General features: G+C 55.4%; 2 protein-coding genes across 2 annotated transcripts; both read right to left on the bottom strand.

Moving 5' to 3' along the window:
• Positions 1–561: 561 nt before the first annotated feature.
• Positions 562–2,302, bottom strand: E0L32_000973 (uncharacterized protein; the record flags this gene model as incomplete). The annotated part of the gene is made up of 2 exons (XM_031144763.1): positions 562–1,734; positions 2,126–2,302. 2 exons carry the CDS (start codon positions 2,300–2,302, stop codon positions 562–564), a joined length of 1,350 nt encoding a protein of 449 aa, XP_030992866.1.
• A 7,985-nt stretch (positions 2,303–10,287) lies between these two features.
• Positions 10,288–12,771, bottom strand: E0L32_000974 (uncharacterized protein; the record flags this gene model as incomplete). The annotated part of the gene is made up of 1 exon (XM_031144775.1): positions 10,288–12,771. One exon carries the CDS (start codon positions 12,769–12,771, stop codon positions 10,288–10,290), a length of 2,484 nt encoding a protein of 827 aa, XP_030992867.1.
• Between the last annotated feature and the right edge of the window lie 8,472 nt (positions 12,772–21,243).

Here is a 21,243-nt window from a genome sequence, read left to right on the forward strand (position 1 = left end):
CAGCGGTCTCCGGCGTCTCTTTGGGACTGTGGATCCAACCCTAAACGCCAGTTCTGCAAAGGAGAAAAAAACAACCCCAACCCAGGACCCAGGATCTTCCAGAATAGCCCAGGAACCCCTAACCAAACCTAATAATCCCGGCTTTTGTCCATCTGCATCCGACCCAGGCCGCGTCTACGGCCTCTCGTTTTCGTGCTCTCAAACTCCGAGTGCAAACCCAGAAGCCAACCATGCGATGATAACGTAACACCAACCTCCCTAAGAACGGTCCCGGTCCCGAATGGGCCAATATGCAGTCATGCGACCCGTCGCGAATATGCTGTCGTGGGAGAGGAGCTAGATGCGTGTTGAATCAGGGGAAGGCAAAGCTCGATGGCCTGGTCATATCCAGACAAGCTCACTTATCCATCCATCCGTCCGAATGAAGCACCACCTCATCATGCCAGCGGCGGAACACAACGCCGATGGGACCCTTGTGTTGGACGCTAGACCGATGGTATGCAGCTGTCCAAGAAGCCGTCAATCGCCACCACGGCCACTCTTGCTTGGCATCTTGTCGGATTACTGTGCGTCCTTGGTCCAAGCAGCGGCATCCTTGTCCTCGCGCATCTGCTGGATGTCGCTCAGCAGCTCGTCGCGCTCTTGCTCTAATGCATCTCGGTCCCTCTCCAAGGATCTGATATGTCGACGCGCCATATCCAGGACTTCGGCCTTACTGACCCGCTTATCGCCAAGATCCACATTGGGCCCGTCACTTTCATCGCCAGTCCCGCTTCCCCGAATGTTGTCCGGTAATGCGTTGAGCAGGCTTTCGAACTGCGCGTTGAGGCGGTTGCGATACTGCTTCTCAACTAGGTTGTGAGAGTTGCGCGACTTTCGCTCTTCTGGCGTCTCGGATGGCCTGGTGACGGTATTCTTGGAGGTTCGAGAGGCGGATCGGAGTTTGCTCGTCGATTTGGGCTTGGCGGTGTTATTGGACCCCGACGAAGATATCGTTGTCTGAGAGCTGGTGCTCCCTCGGTGTTCGAACTGGGCCGGGCTAGTCACTGCCTTTGTCCGCCGTGGCTTCTTTCGCTGTGCCTTCGCTTCCTCGGGTGCTCCATCCGTGGGGTCCTGCTCCACGGCTGAGAAGGCCGCTTCCGGGCTCACGCTGACCTCGCCAACGTTCTCGTCTGCCATTGCCAACCTGCCCGGAACAGTTCCTCCCATCGCCATCTGACTGGTCAATTGCCTATCATGCTGCCCTGCCCAGGCATAGCCTGCCTCGAACCCGAGCGCGGGATTTTGCAGCGTCGCTGGTGACACATAGCCGTCGAATGAGCGGCCGCCGGTCTGCGGTTGCCTATACTGAAAGTCGCAGTGGCTGCTGAGAGAGGCACCGGCGATGGTCTGCGACGCATCGCCGCCGCGCATCGTATGAGAGTTCGGAGACTGCCAGCCAAAATTGGCAGCGGGCATATACGGCAAACCAGGGTTCACCGGTGACGTCAAGTCGTAGGACTCAGCTCCGACCATCACTGGCACATTAGCGGCACCCATGGACGCCGAGCTGAAGCCCTGATGGGAAAGGGCTGCCACATCAGGCGCTCCCTGCGTGTAAGAATAGACCGGCCCGGGCGGTGGCGGAGGTTGGGTGGGTCCACCTCCGGTGGTTCGATTAGTGGCCGATGTGGCGTGAAAGTGCTCTAGACCGTCGACCGTAAACTCAGGCGACAGGGGAGTATGGGCAATCATCTAGAAATTTCTTCGGTCAGTCATGGGATTTTCTTTTTCGTCATTGACATCATTCTGCCCCTTTCTCTTCTCTTCTGCTTGCCTCATCACATTTCTCTCGTGTTGTCCGACTCCTGAATGCCGCATCACCAGGCCACTTTGGCACACTGGCAGGGAGCATGAGTCGCCCCATCGGGTCTGGGGAAGCACTGCTTCCCCCGGGCAAGCGCCACAACCCAATCATGACCTTGGCCACGCGCCAGGCACGTTTGCAACCTCCCGGTGGCGGCCAGGGAGTGCCCTCCGCTTGCCACCAGCCAGATTTCTTGGCTGGCGTCTCCCTTGTCGTCCAAGGTCGAACTTTCTGGCAATACGGGGCCATGTTGTTTTCGTGTTACCTCCCATGCAATACCACTTGGGCGAGGAGGGGGGCGCAAATCCAAGGAGCTCTCGTCTTGAGAGCGCGGTTGTGGAAGTTCCATTTCGAGAAGATTCGGGCCTTTGCTTGACGGGAAACGAATGGTTGGCATACCTCTGAGTCTTCGTCTCCAAAGTCGTACTGCACTGGGCCCTTGCCCTTGTGCGTCATGATAGTGGTGGGCAGGTTTTTCGAGCTTCCCTGCAAAAGATTGTCTGAATTGCCGTGTCTAGGCCAAAGACTGCCGCCGCATTGGGGTATCGACTGCTTCTATTCGTCTTAATCAGTCAGGACGCCCATAAGTAGTCAGCATCGGGATGGCCGTCTTGGTCCGTTGCGATGACGACAAGGTAGGCAGTAGGTCACCGGCCTCTGGGCGTGGCTCTGGAACGGAGCTACTAGACCCTTCGGCGCGGTTCTGGGGCAGCTGTGGCAGGGCTGCAGCCGCGGTCCAAGTGGCTGGGCTAGGGCTGAGTATTGAAGTCAGCGGCTTCCTCGGGAGGGCTAGACAGTCCCGTTCTGCCAATCCATGCTCATGAATCGTCGTCTTCAGTGGAGGCTGCAAAGAGCAAAGGCAGCTGCTTTTGTGTGCTGGTCTCGGCAAGAGGCTCTCACCGTAAAATCGCGTGTCTAGCTGCTCGCGTCACCCCACTCTCTTGGTTCCGTTTCTGTCCGTAATCCCGAGTTCCCTTGCCCAGAAACGGAGTGTCGTGTCCGGGCCCGGAGGTTCGGGGAATGGGGGTGGCCGTCCACGAGGTCGAGATGTTGCTAATGTCAGCTGTTTCCTCCGAACCTGGGTGCTGCTGATGGGCGGCTGCGAGGAACGGGGTCTTCCTCGCAAGCGTGCGCAAGAGTGCTCGGTTGGCGTCCTTTGCATATGGGGTCAAGCCAGGGTATTAATACCTCCCACTTTATCTACGGTAGAACCTGGAAAGCGCCACGTCCTTTCAGCCTCTCAACGGCTTGTACCGTCATCGACCTCTTTGCAAGCGGCAAAACCAACTTTCAAGACCTCCCTTTGGTTAATGCAGCCGACTGCGTCTTTATAGGAATCCACCACGTGGAGTGAGTCGGGTGAATGGCTGCTCTCTCTGGTCCACCAGTACCCACCACCAGTCACTCAGGAACCCTCCATGAGAGAACAGACAATGCCATCTCGCCCCCTCTTACTTCCCTGTCGGGCAGGCTATACCCTCACGGGGACTTATGTACCCTCAGCCATCGGCCAGGGCCCGTATCTGGGACTAGTTCGTCTACCGTTCTCTCAGCCCGCTCGCTTCACAAAGCAGCTAGTCTTGGCATGGGCTTGACGTCCCGGTCCTCTGGTACTCTGCCAGTACCTCTCGACGTCACCCAACCCGCCAGAGACTATTCTGGGCTCATCTAGATACCTTGACACATGCCTGGTCCCTTGGATCGGATGGCTCTTCTCTTTGTGAGGTGTGGTTCGCCGTTGCTCATCGCTCCTCGAGAGAGCATTCACCAGGGGTCTCGTGTGTTCCAGTGCCTCGGTTCTAATCCTGGCGCCGCTGAAGCGCCTCTCCTAAGCGGCCCTGGTGTTCTCCGCAAACACAAGCCACCCCAAACCATGCGAGACTTCACCAGTCGGGAAAGATTCGTACGACCCGCCGTTCCACAGTCTAAGTGCGAATAGCCGTTTCCTGACATACCAAGTGGTATTAGGAATTATCAAACGGAATGGTGTCCCGCTCCACTGGACCAATCTCCCCTGATAGATCTGCAACAAGCATTCACCTAGATCTAAGATGATGCTTAAGAGGGGGGCGCGGAAGCTGCCTCCATCTGAGGGCTGAGCCCCGAGGACCATCTGGTGCCTTGTACAGTAAGGGCCCTGCAAGGCGCACCCTCTCCGGTTTGACCGGTGGGGTCCTCGCTTTGCCCTCTGGTCTACAATCACCTCGACCCAAGCTGAGTACTGCATAAGTAGTTATGCCGAAAATTCCTTGCGGTGGTCCTGACTGTTTTGTCCTGTCATTCACGAGCGGGACCCGCGGGAAGTAACGCTAGTCACCGATGGCTTTTTGCTCTCTTGACGCTACTGACTGTTGTCCCCAGACTGATACCAGGGTCGGGCAGTCTCCCGCACCTTGCGTTGGGCCTAAGGGAGAGAGAGGGCTTCTCCTCTCTTAGTCACCTATTTGCATAGTGCGGCGGGAATACCGTCTCCCCTGGCTCGAGGTATTTTACACCCCCCGACCTGCACACATTCTTGAAACAATCCAACTACCTCGAAGGAGACTAAGAGGATTATCCTAATATTACAAATACGAAGCCTGATAGGGCAGACCTGGTGTTGGTGCAAGGTCTTTGCTTGGTATGGCGTCAAAACATGACGGTCTTGCTTGCCGAACCGTAGTTTGATAGAGGACCATTGCGGCCCAAGGTGGCCAGGTAAGCTTTCCCGTGGACGAAAAAAACGGCGAGTTGTTTTGCGGTACCCTAAAGGAAGGCCATTTCGGGGACCTACCCTTGCTAGCATCCCCAGCTTGCGCGATCGTATGTCCCTACGTCACTTACACACAGCCTTATCTGTGACTGTCTCCCGTCCCTGACGGCAGGAGCTTCGTAGAACCAATGCTGAGGCTTCACAGGCAGTGGAATGGCAGGTTCTGTGTTGTGGCCGGGTGGTTAGGGCAGAGTTCCACTTGCCACAATTGCATGATGTTTCGGGGGGACATTTGCACAACTCAGGGGGACGACTGTGATGAATGTGGGGCCAGTGGCCAGTGGCCAGTACCGAGAACGCTCAGGTAGTTTCCTCGAGAGACTTCTCCTCGAGAGGGCAGTGGCTTGTTGGCCTGCTAGGCCGATGCGGTCGCTAGTGCTATGCCGCCTCTGGCTTTGAGTCGCCGTCTACGGGTCGCAAAGAAATGACCTTGCCTTGGCGAGAGATAATAGTGCCTCGAGCCTTGGTGGCTTGTTGGCCGATACTTTGTTGACTGACGGTGAGAAGTGCGTGGCAGGGGACCTGTTCCAACCTGCCTAGTCACGAGATACTGGGACAGGACCCGGGGCACATGACTCCCACCCTGAGTCTGGACGCGATAGAACATCTATTAATGGGTGTTCGCTCACCTGTCATCCAGGTCTTTCGAGAAATACGTAGGAAGTTCGTCGAACTTCAGTAAACAATGTCCTTCGCGAAGCGTTTGGAGGGCGGCTGTCCTCGAGGCCACAGCGGCCTAATCACTAGCAGGTAGTCATTGCCGACCGGCGACCCAGCCCTGGTCCTACGCCATCACGACACTCTGTCAAGATAGCGCCGCCACAGTTGAGTGCCTCTCGAAGACACCTATCATGTCGACGACGACGAGAGATGTCCTTTGATTGTACCTAGCATCTCCACTTGTTGGGTCGCACCTGGCCTCGCCACTACTCTCCTTCGTATATTTGCTTCGAAAGACTGGGCATCGAAAGGAATCACGACGTTTGGACTTGGCTATTGGTCGGCGATGCAGGGTCTCTTGCGTCTGGAAGCCGGCCCTCCCCTGGCGGGAAGAGGTTGACGAGACCAATGGCAAACCCGAAATGGCGTCGACCAGACCACCAGTGGCCCCATGTTTGCCATCAGTCACTTCTCCCAAATGGCATCCTCTCCCGTCCCTAATTCCCATGGATGGATCTCTTCCAAGTCGCCACGCCCGGCAAAAGCTCTACGAGCCTTGGCCCGGCAATGGGGGAGCGAGGGGGCTCCCAGTTACAAGCCACGCGTTCGGACCTCCCTCGTCCTGCATCTCCCTCGCTCTCGCTCGACCTGCTTGACCTTCAGGTGAACGGTGACAAAGATATCGCGCAACGATCCCCGATGAGGAAGGAGTGGCACCAAGCTCACCGACAGACAAAGAGCGGCGGCATGCTCGGCTACCCAGGGCGCGTACCGCACTTGTACCTACTTCGGAGGGGAAGGGGATGGGGGTCGGGCGCGACGCTGCTGTCGGGTCCTAAACAAAAAACAAATGCATGATGTCCCTCCCGCGAAAGGCCAGATACCCTTGAGCGGGAATGGTACCCCCCCTTTATCCCCACCGAAAGAAGCAGACCAGCTTGGCCCCTAACGGTCCTGTAACTCTCACCGCATATGCACACCGTTCCCATCCCAGTCGGTAGAATCGAAGACTCGCTCGACGTTGTTCGAAGAATAGAACCATCTCGACGGTGACAGAAGCAACGACGACGGCAGATGACAATACCAGAGAAGACCGAACATACAAGGATGATGGATGGGGAACTTCTCTCTTCCCTCCTTCGGATAAAGGTTTCGGAACGTTTCCGTCCTTTCCTCCCCGAGGGCCGTGATAGTTGACAAGAGAGGGTTGGGTTCGTTTGCCCTTTGTGAGGTTAGTTTGCCACTGGCCCGGCGCGGCTGGTACCCCTTTGTCCCACATGGGACTCTTCACGATGGTACCTGGGCCCCTGAAAGTTTAAACAAATGAAGGGGCGAAAAATCTTCTCCGTCTATCGGAGAGAGAGAGCGCGCGGAGAAGTCGGTCGCCACCGAGCCGAAGACACGGACCTCGAGATACGGCAGCAGACCCTTGACGCGCCCGTCAGCGTTGAAGTGACTGTTGATGTCGTTTGGTGTTGGTATGATACTGACAGAGTTCAAGACTGTCATTACTGAGCTGAGACACGCACCGGGCCTCGGGAGAGGCCGAACCAACCTCAGACTAAAATGGAGACAGGCCAAGCTCAACGGATGGATGGAGACATAAATCGACGTTTACCGATGACTGCTGGCGGGTACATTATGAGGATACGACAGGGAAGTGAGGATGCCGAAGCTGACGACGAAGACGATGACGAAGACGAAGACGGAATGGACCGAGAACAACAAGTGAGATGATGGTACGACGACGACGACGACGACGGCGGCCATGACGATATCGACGACTACCTTCACGAACAGCAGCTTCAAGTGGCAACAGCCTCCGACAATAACAGACGAACAACGACAACCCTCCCCTGCAATGACGACCACACCCTTGAAAGAAACAACTCCAGAGGTAGCTGATGATATTGACATTGCATAACCGCACGAAGAAACACAAGATGAATTTGGAAAGTCAACATAACATCATCATGCATTCTGTCTGCTCTGATGTAGCGAGACAGCTCCTCGACATGGCTGACTTGCCATATCCTTTATCAATTGACTTCGAGAACACAGTTGCTTGGTTCATCAAGGTTGCCTCCGCAAGCCAACACTCGTTCGGCAACCTTGGCAACAAACACTTGACCTAGGAGGTCCGAAAACAACACAAATATTGCAGTGGACACTTGAGCCCCAATGATGAGGATAGAAGAAGAACATTTTCGCAAATACTCAAAGACACTGGGGAGTTATGATTTATTGTTCAGGCTTAACTTGTCTTCTCCCCATTAGGGATATCCTTTGCCGCGAACGGCTAAACACTGGAGAAATACTCAAGAACTATGCAGACGAAGGTAGAACAATAGAGATAGAAGAATGCATAACGCCCTACATGACGATAGGAAAAACTTGTTTGGGACTTTTATTCCATATATGGCCTATGGCTTCAGATCTGTACGGAAAACTTGCTTCATGCAGACTCCGAAAAGCCAACTCAACCGCGTGCTATTTGCATGATCCCCCATTCCGATGCACTGCTGTGAGTCCACGGAGTGTTCACAACCATCATGAAAACGTGCAGTTGCAACATCTCGTGGTGGGTTCTTCACACTGCTTCTCCAAGCAGGTTCAATATCCCATGCCACACTTGCCTTGCAGCAGCATCAACTCTATCCAGCTAGGTCCATTCTAGGCCTTGGTTGCCGACCTTGCGGGCAACACCAAGAACCTCACGCCACCGCCACTGCCGGGTCTGTACAGATAGCGCCGGTAATGACGGAGGGAACGGAAAGAGTTTCCTTATTCGTCACTATCACTAGAAGCCGACGATTGCCATTTTTTCACATGCTTTTCGGCAGTCTCTGTTCCATCACTTGACTCCCTGAAGCCGCTCGGCTTTGGGACAATACCCGTTGCGCAGCGCAGCACCAGCAGAAAAAAAAAGGGGGGGGCCCTCCGAAGAGAAAACAACACTAAAAAAGTCCACTTACACGGAGACGGACCCGGGGCGGGTGTCAACGGCGCCCCACGTGACCGAGTCATGTGGACACCTTGGGGAGAAAGCACTTGACTTGAAGAGCCTAAAGAACAAAACGGAGGGCTTTTAGTGGTCCAAAAGCTGAAAACGCTCGGTGGTTCGGAAACCCGGGTCGCAACATTCGCGGGTGTTCGTCGCTCTCCGTTTCGGGACGGCCGACAACTCGTATGACCAACCCACCACCGAGATCTCGAGATGATCGAGATGATCTTTTTGCGCGGCGCAGCAACGCGGCGGGCCCCTCAGAGAAAGACCTCGAGATAAGGAGGAAATGCTAGGAGGGACGAGGCGCTTCCCTTTCACTTCACGACGACGGCATTCCAGGAGGAGCGAGTGCGCGATGACATCACTGATGTCTTGTCGGCTGGCGAAGAGATATCTCGATCGATCGGGACAGCCCCGGGCAATTGGTCTTTTGGCTGGCGGGCAATGTTGGCATGACTAAGTGGGTGTATTTGGTTGAAGATAGTGAAAGGCGAAGATATGAAGAAAAGACGAGGAGGAAACGACCACCCTCAGAGATGCAAACAAACCCTTCCCCTGCCTTGCTATTTGTTCTAGAGAATGGTTTCACTGATAAAAAGATGCACCGCCAAAATATCACGTTGTTGACAAGCTGTCAAACAGCCGCGCCGACGCACTGGAACCGGCCGGCAACCCGGCCGAGAAACTAAGAAGAACGACTGGACATTCAGTTGTGTGTAGTACCTACGCGCCTGGACGGCTCCACTATAATGGCCCTATGATGGCATCGTGACGGTAAAAAAGGGCATCGAGGCCAAAAAAACAAGGCTGAAAGGGAGGGCTCCAAAGCAACACTGTCGACGCCAGCATGGTCCCATTTGACGTCCAAGCAAGCTTTTTTTTTTTTTTCGCCCTCTTTCGCCTTACCACCACCACGAGGCGAGGCTTGCCCCCAGCTGAACACCCACACCCCTTTCCTTCATCTTATCTTGTCAGATTGATCTTTATTAATCGGAAAACCGGGGATTGTTTGTTTCCAGTTTATTTCCCCCCAACTCCCCACGACTTGAGGTAATATCTGGGGTTTTTGGCATGATGCAACATCCGTGCACTTCCCCCCGGACCTGCCGGGCAACGCCAGACGCACATCAATCAAATTCGTTTCAGGTAAGGCGATTCGTGATACACAAAGAGCAAACACGCTAGCCGATTAAAATCTCGGGCATATATGATACTGTGGAGCCTTGTCTTCTTATATTTTGTCTCTATCAAGTTATCCAAGAGGCAGAGGCTCCCATCTTTCGTTGTACTTTCATTGTACATTTCTCCCCAACAGGTATTATTCCAGCCCCCCCCCTTCATGACCGACCAACCGACAAAATTCAACGGACATATCGGTCTCAGCCTGGCAAGCGAAAGCTGTTGCTTCCCTTGGGGCTTTTCTTGGTTCTTCGCCCCTCTCAAAGGGACAAGGTGGTTTCTACCAACCAACCGCTTTCCATCGACATCAGACCATCCTCCTTCCTCATAGGCGACGACCAGTCATAACACCAAACCTCAAAAGTCGTGAGCTGGTCATCCTCATCCTGTCCTCCGTGCTTTGGCTGTCCGAGGCCTGTATCTCGCGAAATTCCTGTACTTCTCCACCCAATATTGAACCGATCCCCGACGGTCCCTGGGGACCCTTTGCCCGTTCCCTATCCCGCGACAAAAGAAAACACAGTATGTCCATAACGACAGTATCAAAACAAGGGACCAGAAGTGGTCCCATCGGCCGCCGGAGACAAAATCCGGCTATAAAAGTCTATATGATCCCAGAAATGAAAATGGCCCCTTTTTTCTTTTTGAGCACCGTGGATGCCAACGCCTTGCACAGTTGCAACACGCATACGAAACAGGAACAGCGTGTGTACTCGAGTCAGAGTACGATGGAAGTCAAACATGCCGCTCGCTAAGAAAACATGAACGATTGAAGAAAAGAAGAAAAAGGAGATTGTATAGTATCAAAAGATTGAACAGTCGCGACCCAGACAACAACAGTCTTTAGATGCGACTAGTCGTCATGTTGACGGCGGGGAACGGCGAATACTGAATCGGCGGAGGCGGAGTGCTCAGGCTCGTGGTCTTCGCTCGCTGGCGGCGAAAGTGCCCCGAACTCTTCTTCTTGACAAGCTTAGCCGCCGCGCCATCGTCCTTGGATCGCCGGCTGAACATGCCCTGGCTAGTGTCGTGCATCATCAGGACGGGGCTCTCGGGGCCGTCCACCTCGGGCATGGTGCGGATGTGCGATAGCGACTTGCCGCGTCCGCGGCCGGGAAGAGCTGCGGGGGGTTGCGCCTCGACTACACCGATTGCCTCCGCCTTTACGACCAGTTCCTCCATGCTCAGCGACGAGGTGCTCGCCGTCAGCTGGGTCATGGCCGTCGAGGCAGAGGCCGTCGAGATATGGCGCTCCGAGCTGGACCGCTCGGAAACGCTGGCTGTGGTCGAGGCGCTTGTTCGCGACTGCACCAGCAGAGTCGACGTCTCCATCGTCAGCGTGGGTTCCTTGTATGGAGGAAACTCGTGGTTGCCAGAAAGCTCATCGGCTTCGTGGGCGAGCATCTCGCGATGGTAGTCGCTACCTGGGATAAGGAGAGAGGGCGACAGAGTGAAGCCATGCGACTCTTTGAAGCTCGAGGCCTGGGAAACAGGTCGAACCTTGAGGAACCGCTGCGACTGCCGGCCGTCTGACCTCGGCAGCGAGAAGTTTGCAGGCGCAATGGTGCCCGGAGTGATGGCTTCCTGGGCCGACGTCACGGATGCTTGACTCACAGGGCTCAGGGCAGGGACGTCGCCCTGCGCAGGAGGCTTGAGCCGTCCGAATGATGGATTCCTCGCGTGGCTGATCATCCTGGAGAAATCCACAGGCGTGCTGTTTGCTTCGTCGCGGCGGATGTCCAGTGAAGGTCTGTCCCACGCGTAGTCGCAGTCGGCCTCGGCCTCATGGTCGTAGCAGTAGTCGATGTCATCCTCCCAGCTCTCTCGCGCCAAGGGATCCGGCGTCGAGGCGCTGCCCTCGTCGCACGACGCACGCAGAGCCCGCTGGGCCGCGAGCAGATCGAAGCGGCCCAGTGTGTCAGATCCGCCGCTGGACGGCCGTTGCGAGCTCGAGGACTGGGCCTGCGCGAATTGGCGCAATAGGGGGACGGATTGGCTCCCGCGCAGAGAAGACGCGTTGCTGGCGTTGCTGATGCGCGAGCGGTGTCCAAAGTGGAACTGTTGTTGTTCGTCCTCTTCCGGCACATCTGGTAGAGCGGCCTCGAATGTCGACGTCGAGGGGCATGTGAGGGGGCAGCTCAGGGGCCAGTTGCTCTCGTCCGGGACGCTGTTGAATATCTGGGAGTAGCGCTTCTCCGCGGTGGGGGTCGTCGCCACCGAGTGTGAGTACGAGTGCGAATGGTAGGGCTGGCGTGACGTGTCGTCCTCAGAGATGGTGAGTGGCTGGGGCCTACGGAAGACGCTGCCGCTCGTCAGAGGGCGCTCGAGTGATGTGCTCTCCAGCGGGTCGAAACCGTCGTACCGCATCGAGACCCGACTCGAGATCCGAGGTGGTGGTACAGGTGCCGCACTGGCATTAAAGGTTGGGTTCATCGGTGACCGCGGCGGGCGCGGCGGGGCTACTCGCACCTGTTCCTGTGACCTCGTGCGCGGGAGGAAGCCGCTGGGAGGGAGCGGTGGCGATCGCAGCGTCGGAGGTCGAGCATGGGCTTCAGCGACGAGACCTGTGTCACCAAGCGGAAGCGCCTCGGACGAGAAGTCGGAAAACTGCGACTCGTCAGGGGTGTCTGGGTCGTTGTTGGTCAGGTGCTGAAAGTTGTACGGCCCTGATATCGTGAACTTCCTCTTGGTATCCGACTCCTCAGCCACGGCCTCCGGCTTACCTGCTCGTCGCCTTCCGAAGATCGACGGCATAAAGGCATCCTTGGCTGAGGTTGAACTAGTCGTCTCTGCAGCAACCTCGTTCGAGTGAAGCGAGCTTCCGGACGAGTTCGGGGCACTGCTTTCACGTCTAAGCCTGCCTCTGCGGTTGAAAATGGTCTTGCCGAAGATCTGGACACTCTCTGGGCGGTCCCGATGCTGCTGCATGCTGCTGCTGGTTGAGCGACCAGATGACTTTCTCGAGAGTGAGATGCCGTCGAACGCTTGCTCCCATGATGGGCGGTCGACCGAGGTCAGAGATCGTAGAGAGGCCGATCCTGAGGAGCTGGTCTGATGGCTCTGGTGCTTGTCCAAGACTGATGTCCGCTTCATCTGCCTCTTGAAGGCACGGATGCTCTCGGGCGAGGGCGGTCCGTCGATGGCCGGCTCCAGCAGATTCAGCAAGGCGCCGGCATCGTGTCGACCCGAGCCAGATGGAGTGGGCGGCGGCGGCGGCGACGCAAGAGGGGACACATTTGCGGACGAGGGCGCACTTTTGGAAGCATTCCGACGCGCAGACTTCGGAGGCACTTGGTGTACAGGTAATGACGGCGACGCAAAGTACATGGCGAGCAGCAGGTTCTTGCACTGGCCTCGTTGTCGGTGTTGAAAAAGATTTAAACAGTAGGCTCCCTCGGCCGGTCTAGCCGATCAAGTCGTTTCTCTCCCGTCTCGAAGCCAGATTTGCCAAAACTCCCCCCTCTTACACTTCCCTCGTTGTTCGATACGACTAGTTAGGGACGGAGGATCCCGAGAGAGTGGTCAATCTTGCCCGGGTCGCTATTGGTTGTCCTTGGTCAAGTTGACGCTGTCTGTGATGAGAAACCCGTACGGCAGCGGATATTAGGTTAGAGTCGCGCGGGCACATTGGACAAGGCCTTTTTCCCTCACAGACAAGAACAAAGGTTAGAGTATTACAATACGTGGGTGATGGATGGAAACTTTTGTTATGGGGGAAGCAACGGGGGAATATAATGAGAGCGATCCTGGTGGTGGTCCCCTTTGGCAAGCGCAGACACAAGAGACCAGGGTGCAGGATGTTGGTGAAGAGGGCCCTCTTTTTGGTGTTAGTCAATGTGGGCTGCGCTCAATGCCGCCGTTGTTTGGCTCGCCCATCCCAGTACCCAGAGGTTATGTTTTTAGAGTGTCCTTAGGAGTTTCTGTAGGGCGACGGGGACCGATTATGGCCAGAGGTGTGGAGCAGGTTCAACCCCGTCGTTGCAACGTCAGGGGTAAGGCCTGTTGGATGCTGGTGGATTTGAATTTTGCGGATTCGCACCCTCACGACCGGGGGGGTGTGTGGGCTGGATTCCCTGCCCCTAGCCTCATCGAGCAACTCCCTCTGGCACCCTTGCGGAAGTCTCTCCCAATTCTGCACGCGTCGAGCACACTGCAGCACAGCAGAAGCGCTGCAAGCCCATACTCCGTATCTCCCACGAAGCTGTGGTGTGTGGGTTGCGGGAGGACAATCCGGGGTGTGGTGCTGACCGGGAAAATGTCCCCAAATTCTCTCGAGCAGCGGGTTAATTTAAATCGCAATGGGAAGATTCTCGCGTGTCGGCTCAATTGGCGGCCCCATGGCCCTCAAGATTGAGAGGTGCAGAAGCGAGCGGCGTAGAGGCTTTTCTGGGTGTGGTGATGGAGATGTTGGGACGACTATCTGGCCTTCTGGAAGAATTGAGGATTGAAGCGAGGTGCTTTCTTCCAGGTTGCCTCTACCGAGTACCACCACAGATACAGACTGCTGGGAATGTCACACAACTTTGGAAGTTGCTTTCTGAATTGCTGTTGCAGTGGCCCCTGCCGTCTAAGAAGCGATCTGCACCCTTGACAGGAAAGTGCTTCCTAGCTAGCCAGAAAGAAGAAAAAAAACCAGCAAATGTCCCAAAGGCTGTCGTTTCAAATCATGCTGGCGGTTCTTTGCTACGTACAGGGCCTTGATAATTACGTGCGGCTGGTAGCTTTTTTTTCTTCTTTCCAGCGGCTGGTCAGTCACTCAGTCACTCCGTCATAAGAACCATAACGACGCGACACGGGTGGGTGCCCAGCAATAACACGATCAACAACCTTGTTCCACTGGAGAAGTCCCCTGTGAGCCGACGACGACGTCGACAGATATCTGGAGATATCCGAAACGTTGGCCAAAGCCAGCCGCCAGAGAGGCAGGGTCCTTGGCTGGTCACGGCATATCTTTGACAAAACCCAGCCTTTTGAGAGCCACTGACTGGGGTCCTTGGTGGCGGGAAGCCATCCGACTCCAATGATTCCAAGGCGGCTTCACCAGTCTTTGCCAGGCTTGCCAGGGCCCTTTCCTTCTTCCGTGCAAAAGCAGGACTAGCTCGGCCTCTTCCCAGGACATTTCCACAGGAGAAGGGGTTTAGTTAGCTCCTTGTCTCGGCACGGCAATGGGCTAAACCGGAGCTGGCCCAGCCTCATCTGCTAACGGCGTGCGTCAGTACCCCGGTTAGCTCCTCCTTCTTCTCCCGGGTCCCCTTGAAGGATCGTTCAATTCATCCTTTTTATGTACGAGCTCCCGGGCCCCTGGAGCGCCGAACAACTAGGCTTGCACCAGAGACCACGTTTGGGTCGACAAACGCTACTGCCAAATTTCGATCAGCACTCTAGATCATTGCTGCAAGATTGGTCGGCATTGATGAAGGAAGGCCGCGCCGTGTGCACGAGCAGGTATGACTGGAAACAGGCGGACTCCTTCAAAACCTCCCTGCTCGTTTCGCATCTGGCGGGCATAGGCTTGCTTGCTAGCCACTCTTGAGCGACTGCAGGGCTGGCACAGGCGTGTTGACCTGGGCTGGGCTGGGTGGTGGCGTTGTGTGGCCTCGCCGGCCGCTGTAACAACCTGGAAGGACCTCAGGGATCGAATGCAGGCAAGATAGCACTTTTGGGACGGGATAGTCATGATTGTTCAGCAGTCAAATCGCGTGATAACGCCCCGTCCTTGCATGCATATGCCTTGTTGTGTTCTCTGCACTTAGGTAAGTGAACACCGGCTGGCATGGATATGCTTTCGCTATTGCAACAGCTGTGGCACTGGGATGCAGGCTTTGCTGAGACTAACTTTCTATATTTGGTCTGATGCAACGCAATAGCACTGCTTGTATCGTCGCTTGCTGCTCGATTCGCGATTCCAGGCATGATTCATGGACGAGGTACTTGTACGTAGGCAAACAGATCGTCGATACACGCAATCAGGAGATCAATTGCAACAGTCCAACCTCTTGGCCCAAAGTTACGATATCAGCCATTTACCTTACTGGCTCTGCATATCGAGAGCTGCACCAATGCCGCTTCCTTAGGGGTGTGGTTGTAGACTGCAGAATGGTGACTGAGGTGCTGGGCGCGAATGCACCCGGTCGAGCTCGCCGGCATCTGGTGCGTTGCCTTTTACGAGCTCGTGGAGCTCTACTTGCTCCAACGCGGTGCTTCCACAAGACGGAGACCTGTGGGTTCGTAAGGTAGGTCGCGATCGACAAGACCCAGCTCGAGATCCTGGGAGCGACCAGCTCCACGACTAACGATTCACTAAACATAGTGGTCAGAGCTAACTACCGGGAACTGAAGAAAAAAAAAGATCAAGCGGATGGTCGGCGTCAATGATTGAAGGTACCCGCACGCCGCGTGTTTACGCGCATTGCCATGGGTCGAACACCAACCCAATCCGTTTAGAAGTCTGTTACTTGTCGAGTTATGTCGCGTGCACAACCATACTTTGTAAGTTGCTCAGACCTTGTGCAACTCGCCTGCCCTAGGAATAAGTGCTTTCACAGCAGATATGCTCGCCGCGATCTCAATGACTATTCCTCGTCCGCTTCGATATCCTGTTTCTTGACGCCATCAGGCAGTGTAAAGGACAGGTATCTACCGACTCTGCCAAGATCAACTACTTCGTACCTTTATGCAAAGGCAGCATGGCCGAAGCTACTCCCGACAATATCTGAGCTAATACTGCTAGTTGCTGACCGAGCAGGCCATAAGGACCAACTCACAACCAGTATCTTGCTCAGTGGATAGATATGTAGGCGGGTGGGGGGCAGATCTGGGGTACTCCCTGTTTCGGCAGCTCCTTTTCCCAGTCCTCCCACCCATACCACTTCCATACCAAGATCAACAGAGGCCAAGGAGACGGGGAACCCGTGGCTCTGGGCGTTGATGTTGCCGACCCGGTAGGTTTTGGAGCATTCTTTGCCGAACTTCATGCGCACCTCAAGATTCTTTTTCTTTTTCTTTTCTTTTTGGCAAGCACTCTCTCTGGTCCAGAGGATCACCTGGGCCAGGTATCAAAACCCCCACTCGCCAGGCTCCGGCTGCATTGAGCGGGCTGGGTTAGCGCAGAGACGGTGGACAAGCTACATGCAACTGGTCCTCCCAGCACAGTGGAACGGAAGAGAAAAGCAAAAACATGGTCCAGTACGAGAGTCCACGAGAAGCATCGTCAGGTATTGTGGGGGGAAAGGCACAAAGACCCATGCATGTATGTCTGGTGGGTGTCTTTCCCTCCAAAGATCCCCTTCGTCGGTCCCGAGGGTGGAAAAGTTGACTACTGCGGCCTGAACTGATATGACGCAAAAAGCACAACATCGCAAAGGCCAACAGACACTGGTTCCTGGGTTCAGGTGCCCGAGGAAGCACCCATCAACCTGACATGTCTACCAACAGGAGAGCGGACAATCTTTTGGTCCCAGAGAACCAAGAAGAATGGCCTCACACCCTTCTCCCTCCCCACACGGCCCCAGAGACGCCAGTGCTATTGGATCGCGGGAGCGAGGCCGCGTCCGCCGCGGCCCCTGCATTTTGGTGTCCTTTTTTGGCGGGCCACCATTCTGCCAGGCACGCCTCTGGCATTGGCTCTGACTGGTCAATTGCTCCTTATCCTTGGTCCCAAGTCCAGATGCGCTATTCTGGATCGGGCCTTGGGTCCAACTGACGCTGTTGAAGGATCTGCAATCCCCCAAGTCCTTTGGGAAAGGTGCCTGGGAAGCGTGCTGTTTCACACAACGGCTATTTTGCTCATTGGAAAAGCCTAGGTACGAGGCATCAGTCCAGTGGGGAAATGGAAATGGGTAGAAGAGGACGACGTATGGGTAAGATTTGGCACTCGTATGCACTTGTGTTGGGTGCAGCATGAAGATCAATTTTGAAATATTTTACAAGTACTTGAGAAAAGGACGGCTAGGGGATTGCTGTCTGCAAGGAAGAGGTCAGGATCTAGGTACGTATGTACATGACGAGCCACTCGAGCCTAGCTTGCGAGTAATATGGTATCTCAGATCTGCTTCCTACCTGGCGCCAAGTAGGTACTGGTATCCAGACAGATGCTCAGGGATCCCTCCGGGTGGCTTCGAGCTGCGAAAGTTCCTGACAACACTAGTTGTTTACAGCCACGAGCGATGTATTGAGCTTGTTAGACAGGCACCTAGGTATGCACCATCATGGCACAGCAAACTAAGATGCCGCTCTTCATCATCTGAGTGTACAAGGAGATGGGCAAGTCAGTCATGACCAGCACAGGCCCGTCATGCCAGCCGAGGAAAGAATCCTTCCTTTGGTACCTACTCCGTACAACCGGTCCGACGGATTGGTGCAGAAGCTGAGCCGCGCCCAGTTGACCAGGACATGGTCTGCAGCCACACCAGAGAAAATTGGTGCCCAACGGCGTATGTGTCAAAAGCGGAAGCAGATGTCAATCCCAGCTCGGAGAGGAAAAGCCTGCGAGCTAGTGAGCCACACTGTCGCCCTTGAAGACACGCACCTTGTGGTGTCAGATGGAGACGAGGGATGTCCTGGAAAAGCCTCACGGCTCAGTCACCGGTCTTGAAATGTGGTTCTTCCCTGGCATTGTCCCGGATTGGCCAAGTGCTGTACGTACAGTACGGAGTAGATTGACAGTGACACCAGCAACTTCCAGCCCTGCCCTGGCGGGGCGAGAGGTTCCACGCATCTATCCACCATCACGATGGACTTGATGGTATTCGGACTTCTTCGAGTGGATTGGGGGGCTGTGAGGGCCAGATTCCCACTGGCCACCGCGAGACGAGAGACATTCAACGAAAGTGTCTAGTTACCTCTTCTACCTCTCAGTTTCGTGCCGTCTCCTACTAGCTCCTAGCGGGTTGGAACGGGACGCAGCCGTGGACTCGGGTCGGCGATTGACAGAGGTTGAGACTGGTCTCCAAGTTAGCTGGCCCCACTGACTCCGCGGTCTTTGCTCACTTGTACGAAACATCCGGCAACTCGGCCTTGAACCAAACATGTGAACCTTTTTCTTTATTTTCTTCCTTGTTGCACCTTGCCGAGTCTCAGAGTCATTACGAGGACTTGTGTGCAAGAATGGTCAGCTTTCGGAGGGCCAAGCCGTTCATTGCCTATCTCAGACGCTCTGGCCGAAGGGTGGCCATGCAGAGAATGAGAGAGAGCCCGGAGAGATGCACTCGCAATCACTGGGGTTTGATTACCATGTCGTCATGTCTTCCCTGCTGACAGCTTCATCGAGCTTCCCCATGTGTCCACACACACCACACGCCCGCGTTTATCAAGATGATATGGAGATAACGCGGTGCTTCTCCCACTTCCAAGACTTCTCCCACGTCTTTGATTGCGATTGCTCTGCCAATTGCCCCAAAGACAACGGTCGGCCGCTGTGCACGGACAGACACGCTCTCATGCCTTCTCCCCGCCTCTGCGAGATGCTCAGGGTTTGAACCTTGGCCCAAAAGTCAATACTCGATCTAACTCATCAAGGCAGCTCTTGACGCCAGCGTGGTCTGCACCGCACTTCTGGGTCGGTCTCACATGGTATCCGATTTTCGTGCCCCCATCTGCCCCGAGGGTTGGTCGACCTGGAAAGGCTCTCGAAGAGAAGATCCGCTTTCGCCATGCAGTCTCCTGCATCTCCTGCTGCCCTTCTGCATCCACCCACCCACCACCCATCCATGCGCAGGCCGCAGCATGCATATCCTCCACCCTCTCCTTCTCCTCTCCCCCGTCCCCTGTACGCACGCTCCACGGCCTCCCATGCCTCCTCCCACTCTCCCTCACCAGCGCGTTTCGAGATCGCCGAATGTTCTAGCGCCAGCGTCCCTTTCCCGAATCGTTCCTCGTGAAACAAAGCCGGATTTACATGTGCCATGTCGATCATTCTGGGCGGACGGCCCTCCTGCCTAGCTCAACGGCGCGCGCAAAGGACACATGTGGCCGTCCGTCCCCATCCTTGGCTCGAATTGCGGTGTGCAAGCAACCGTCGACTCTGCATCATTCGGAGAGTTGGTTCCAAAGCAGCCGTGATGGACCCGAGAGACTCCATTACATGTGACTTGTTCCCCGCTCTCCCCAACAGCAATGTGCAGTTTCACACTGCTCGTAGCCGCTCGTCGCGCTGGCCATGTACTTGTATTGCTCTCTCCCTCTATGATTCAGAGTCACCCGAATGGGTCTTCCAACCTTCGCTCCTGGAGCCAGAGCAGTTCTCTGAAGCAAAGGACTCTGGTACTGTTCTCCGGGATGCAACCGTGTGCGTTACATCCCCTGCCGCACCGGTACCATATCAAGTCCTTTACCAGGCAGGCAAGGCAGATAATTGCTGGATTTCTTTTTGAAGGCGGCTGGCCAGCCGTCATGACGACTGTCCCGGTTGGTAGAGTTCCACAGGCAGCCAAGTCCGGAGCCGTGCCGTCCATGCGTCGGGCATTTCCCTTGCTTCTTTGGTCGAGCTCATGTCCGTCCACTGTCCCGCTGTCATGACTGGTCAACATCAGAGGGTCTGGCAAACCACTTTCCGCCACTGAGATTCTTTGGGTATGGGTTTTCCCTTCCGTCTCACAGCGTCCGGGCGGCGCTGGGCTGCAGCGATGGGAGACACCCGCCGAGTTTTCCCTCGCTACCAAGACGGCGACTTCTCAAAAAATTGAGAAAAACGTCGCTCGGACTTCCCAGCCCTGGGCCATCCTGCAGCGCTGACATGGACAGGGTAGGGTCCGGTCGACCGCCCTACCATCCCTTACAACGTGGCGTTTATGCAAATTTCTTTTCAATCTCTTTCCTTTGTAGGTAGGATGGATGTCTTGCAGATTTCCAAGGAAGGGGTTGGGCTGAACAACAAGATCTCTCACAAGTTCTCAACCCCTGGCATATCACAGAGAGGTGTGATTTGTGCGCCAACACGCACACGCCCGGGATGCTGAGACTTTCTGACAGGCACCCAGGTAGAGACGGGGGTTCTAGAGCAAGCCACGATGGAAGTCGTGAGACATATGCTCGGTCGTTGCAGTCCGTCACACTGGCGGTGGCGGCATGCCTAAGCTTTCGGTTACCGGCCGAATTACTTCGAAGACCACAGCACCATCCCTATGCATCCTCCATAGAGTGGCTCTTCGCCAGCTCCTTGTTCTTGAAGTCAAGCATCTACGTATAGATGTTGCTGCCGAGTCTCATATCATACCTAGGGCTACTGTAGCATTTGCTTACCACATCCCTGCCTACACCGGGCCCCATCAGCTCGGCCCATGCATTCGTCGACACCACTCGCCGCGTCGACGCGATTGTGGTGCCCATGTCCATGTCCCGTCCTGCACTCTTTCTGCCCCATTGAGGAAAACGAACATTGTTTGGGCGATTCAGTCCCCGCAAAGAACAAAAAAAAAAAAGGTCGTGCATCCTCATGGCCAGCAAGGCAGCACAGGCTTCTGCAGGTTTTGATCGGGTATGACACACCCGCACCAATCCTTCCTGTTGTTAGGTTTCGTATTCGAGAGGAGGGTTGATCCCGGCTCACGATGCAACGTGCAGTTGTGTGCAGCACCCCAAGTGCCGGCGCTTGACTAATGTCCATGCTTTTTTCTCTTTTTTTTTTTACTTTGTGCGTGTAACTTTCCCTTGTCGACAGCGTATCTTGCCCCGGGTCGCGTTTCCTGCGGCCGCGGTGCCACGACCGAGCGCGTCGGCGTGCCTTGCAGTCCCGCAGGCTGCGTGGCCCGGATGTGCGGCCAGGCTGCGTGGTCTGGTAAGCTATGACATATTTGACACTTT

The sequence above is a fragment of the Thyridium curvatum genome (genome assembly GCF_004353045.1).
Source record: "Thyridium curvatum strain D216 chromosome Unknown NODE_4_length_842636_cov_84.159710, whole genome shotgun sequence".
NCBI lineage: Eukaryota > Fungi > Ascomycota > Sordariomycetes > Thyridiales > Thyridiaceae > Thyridium > Thyridium curvatum.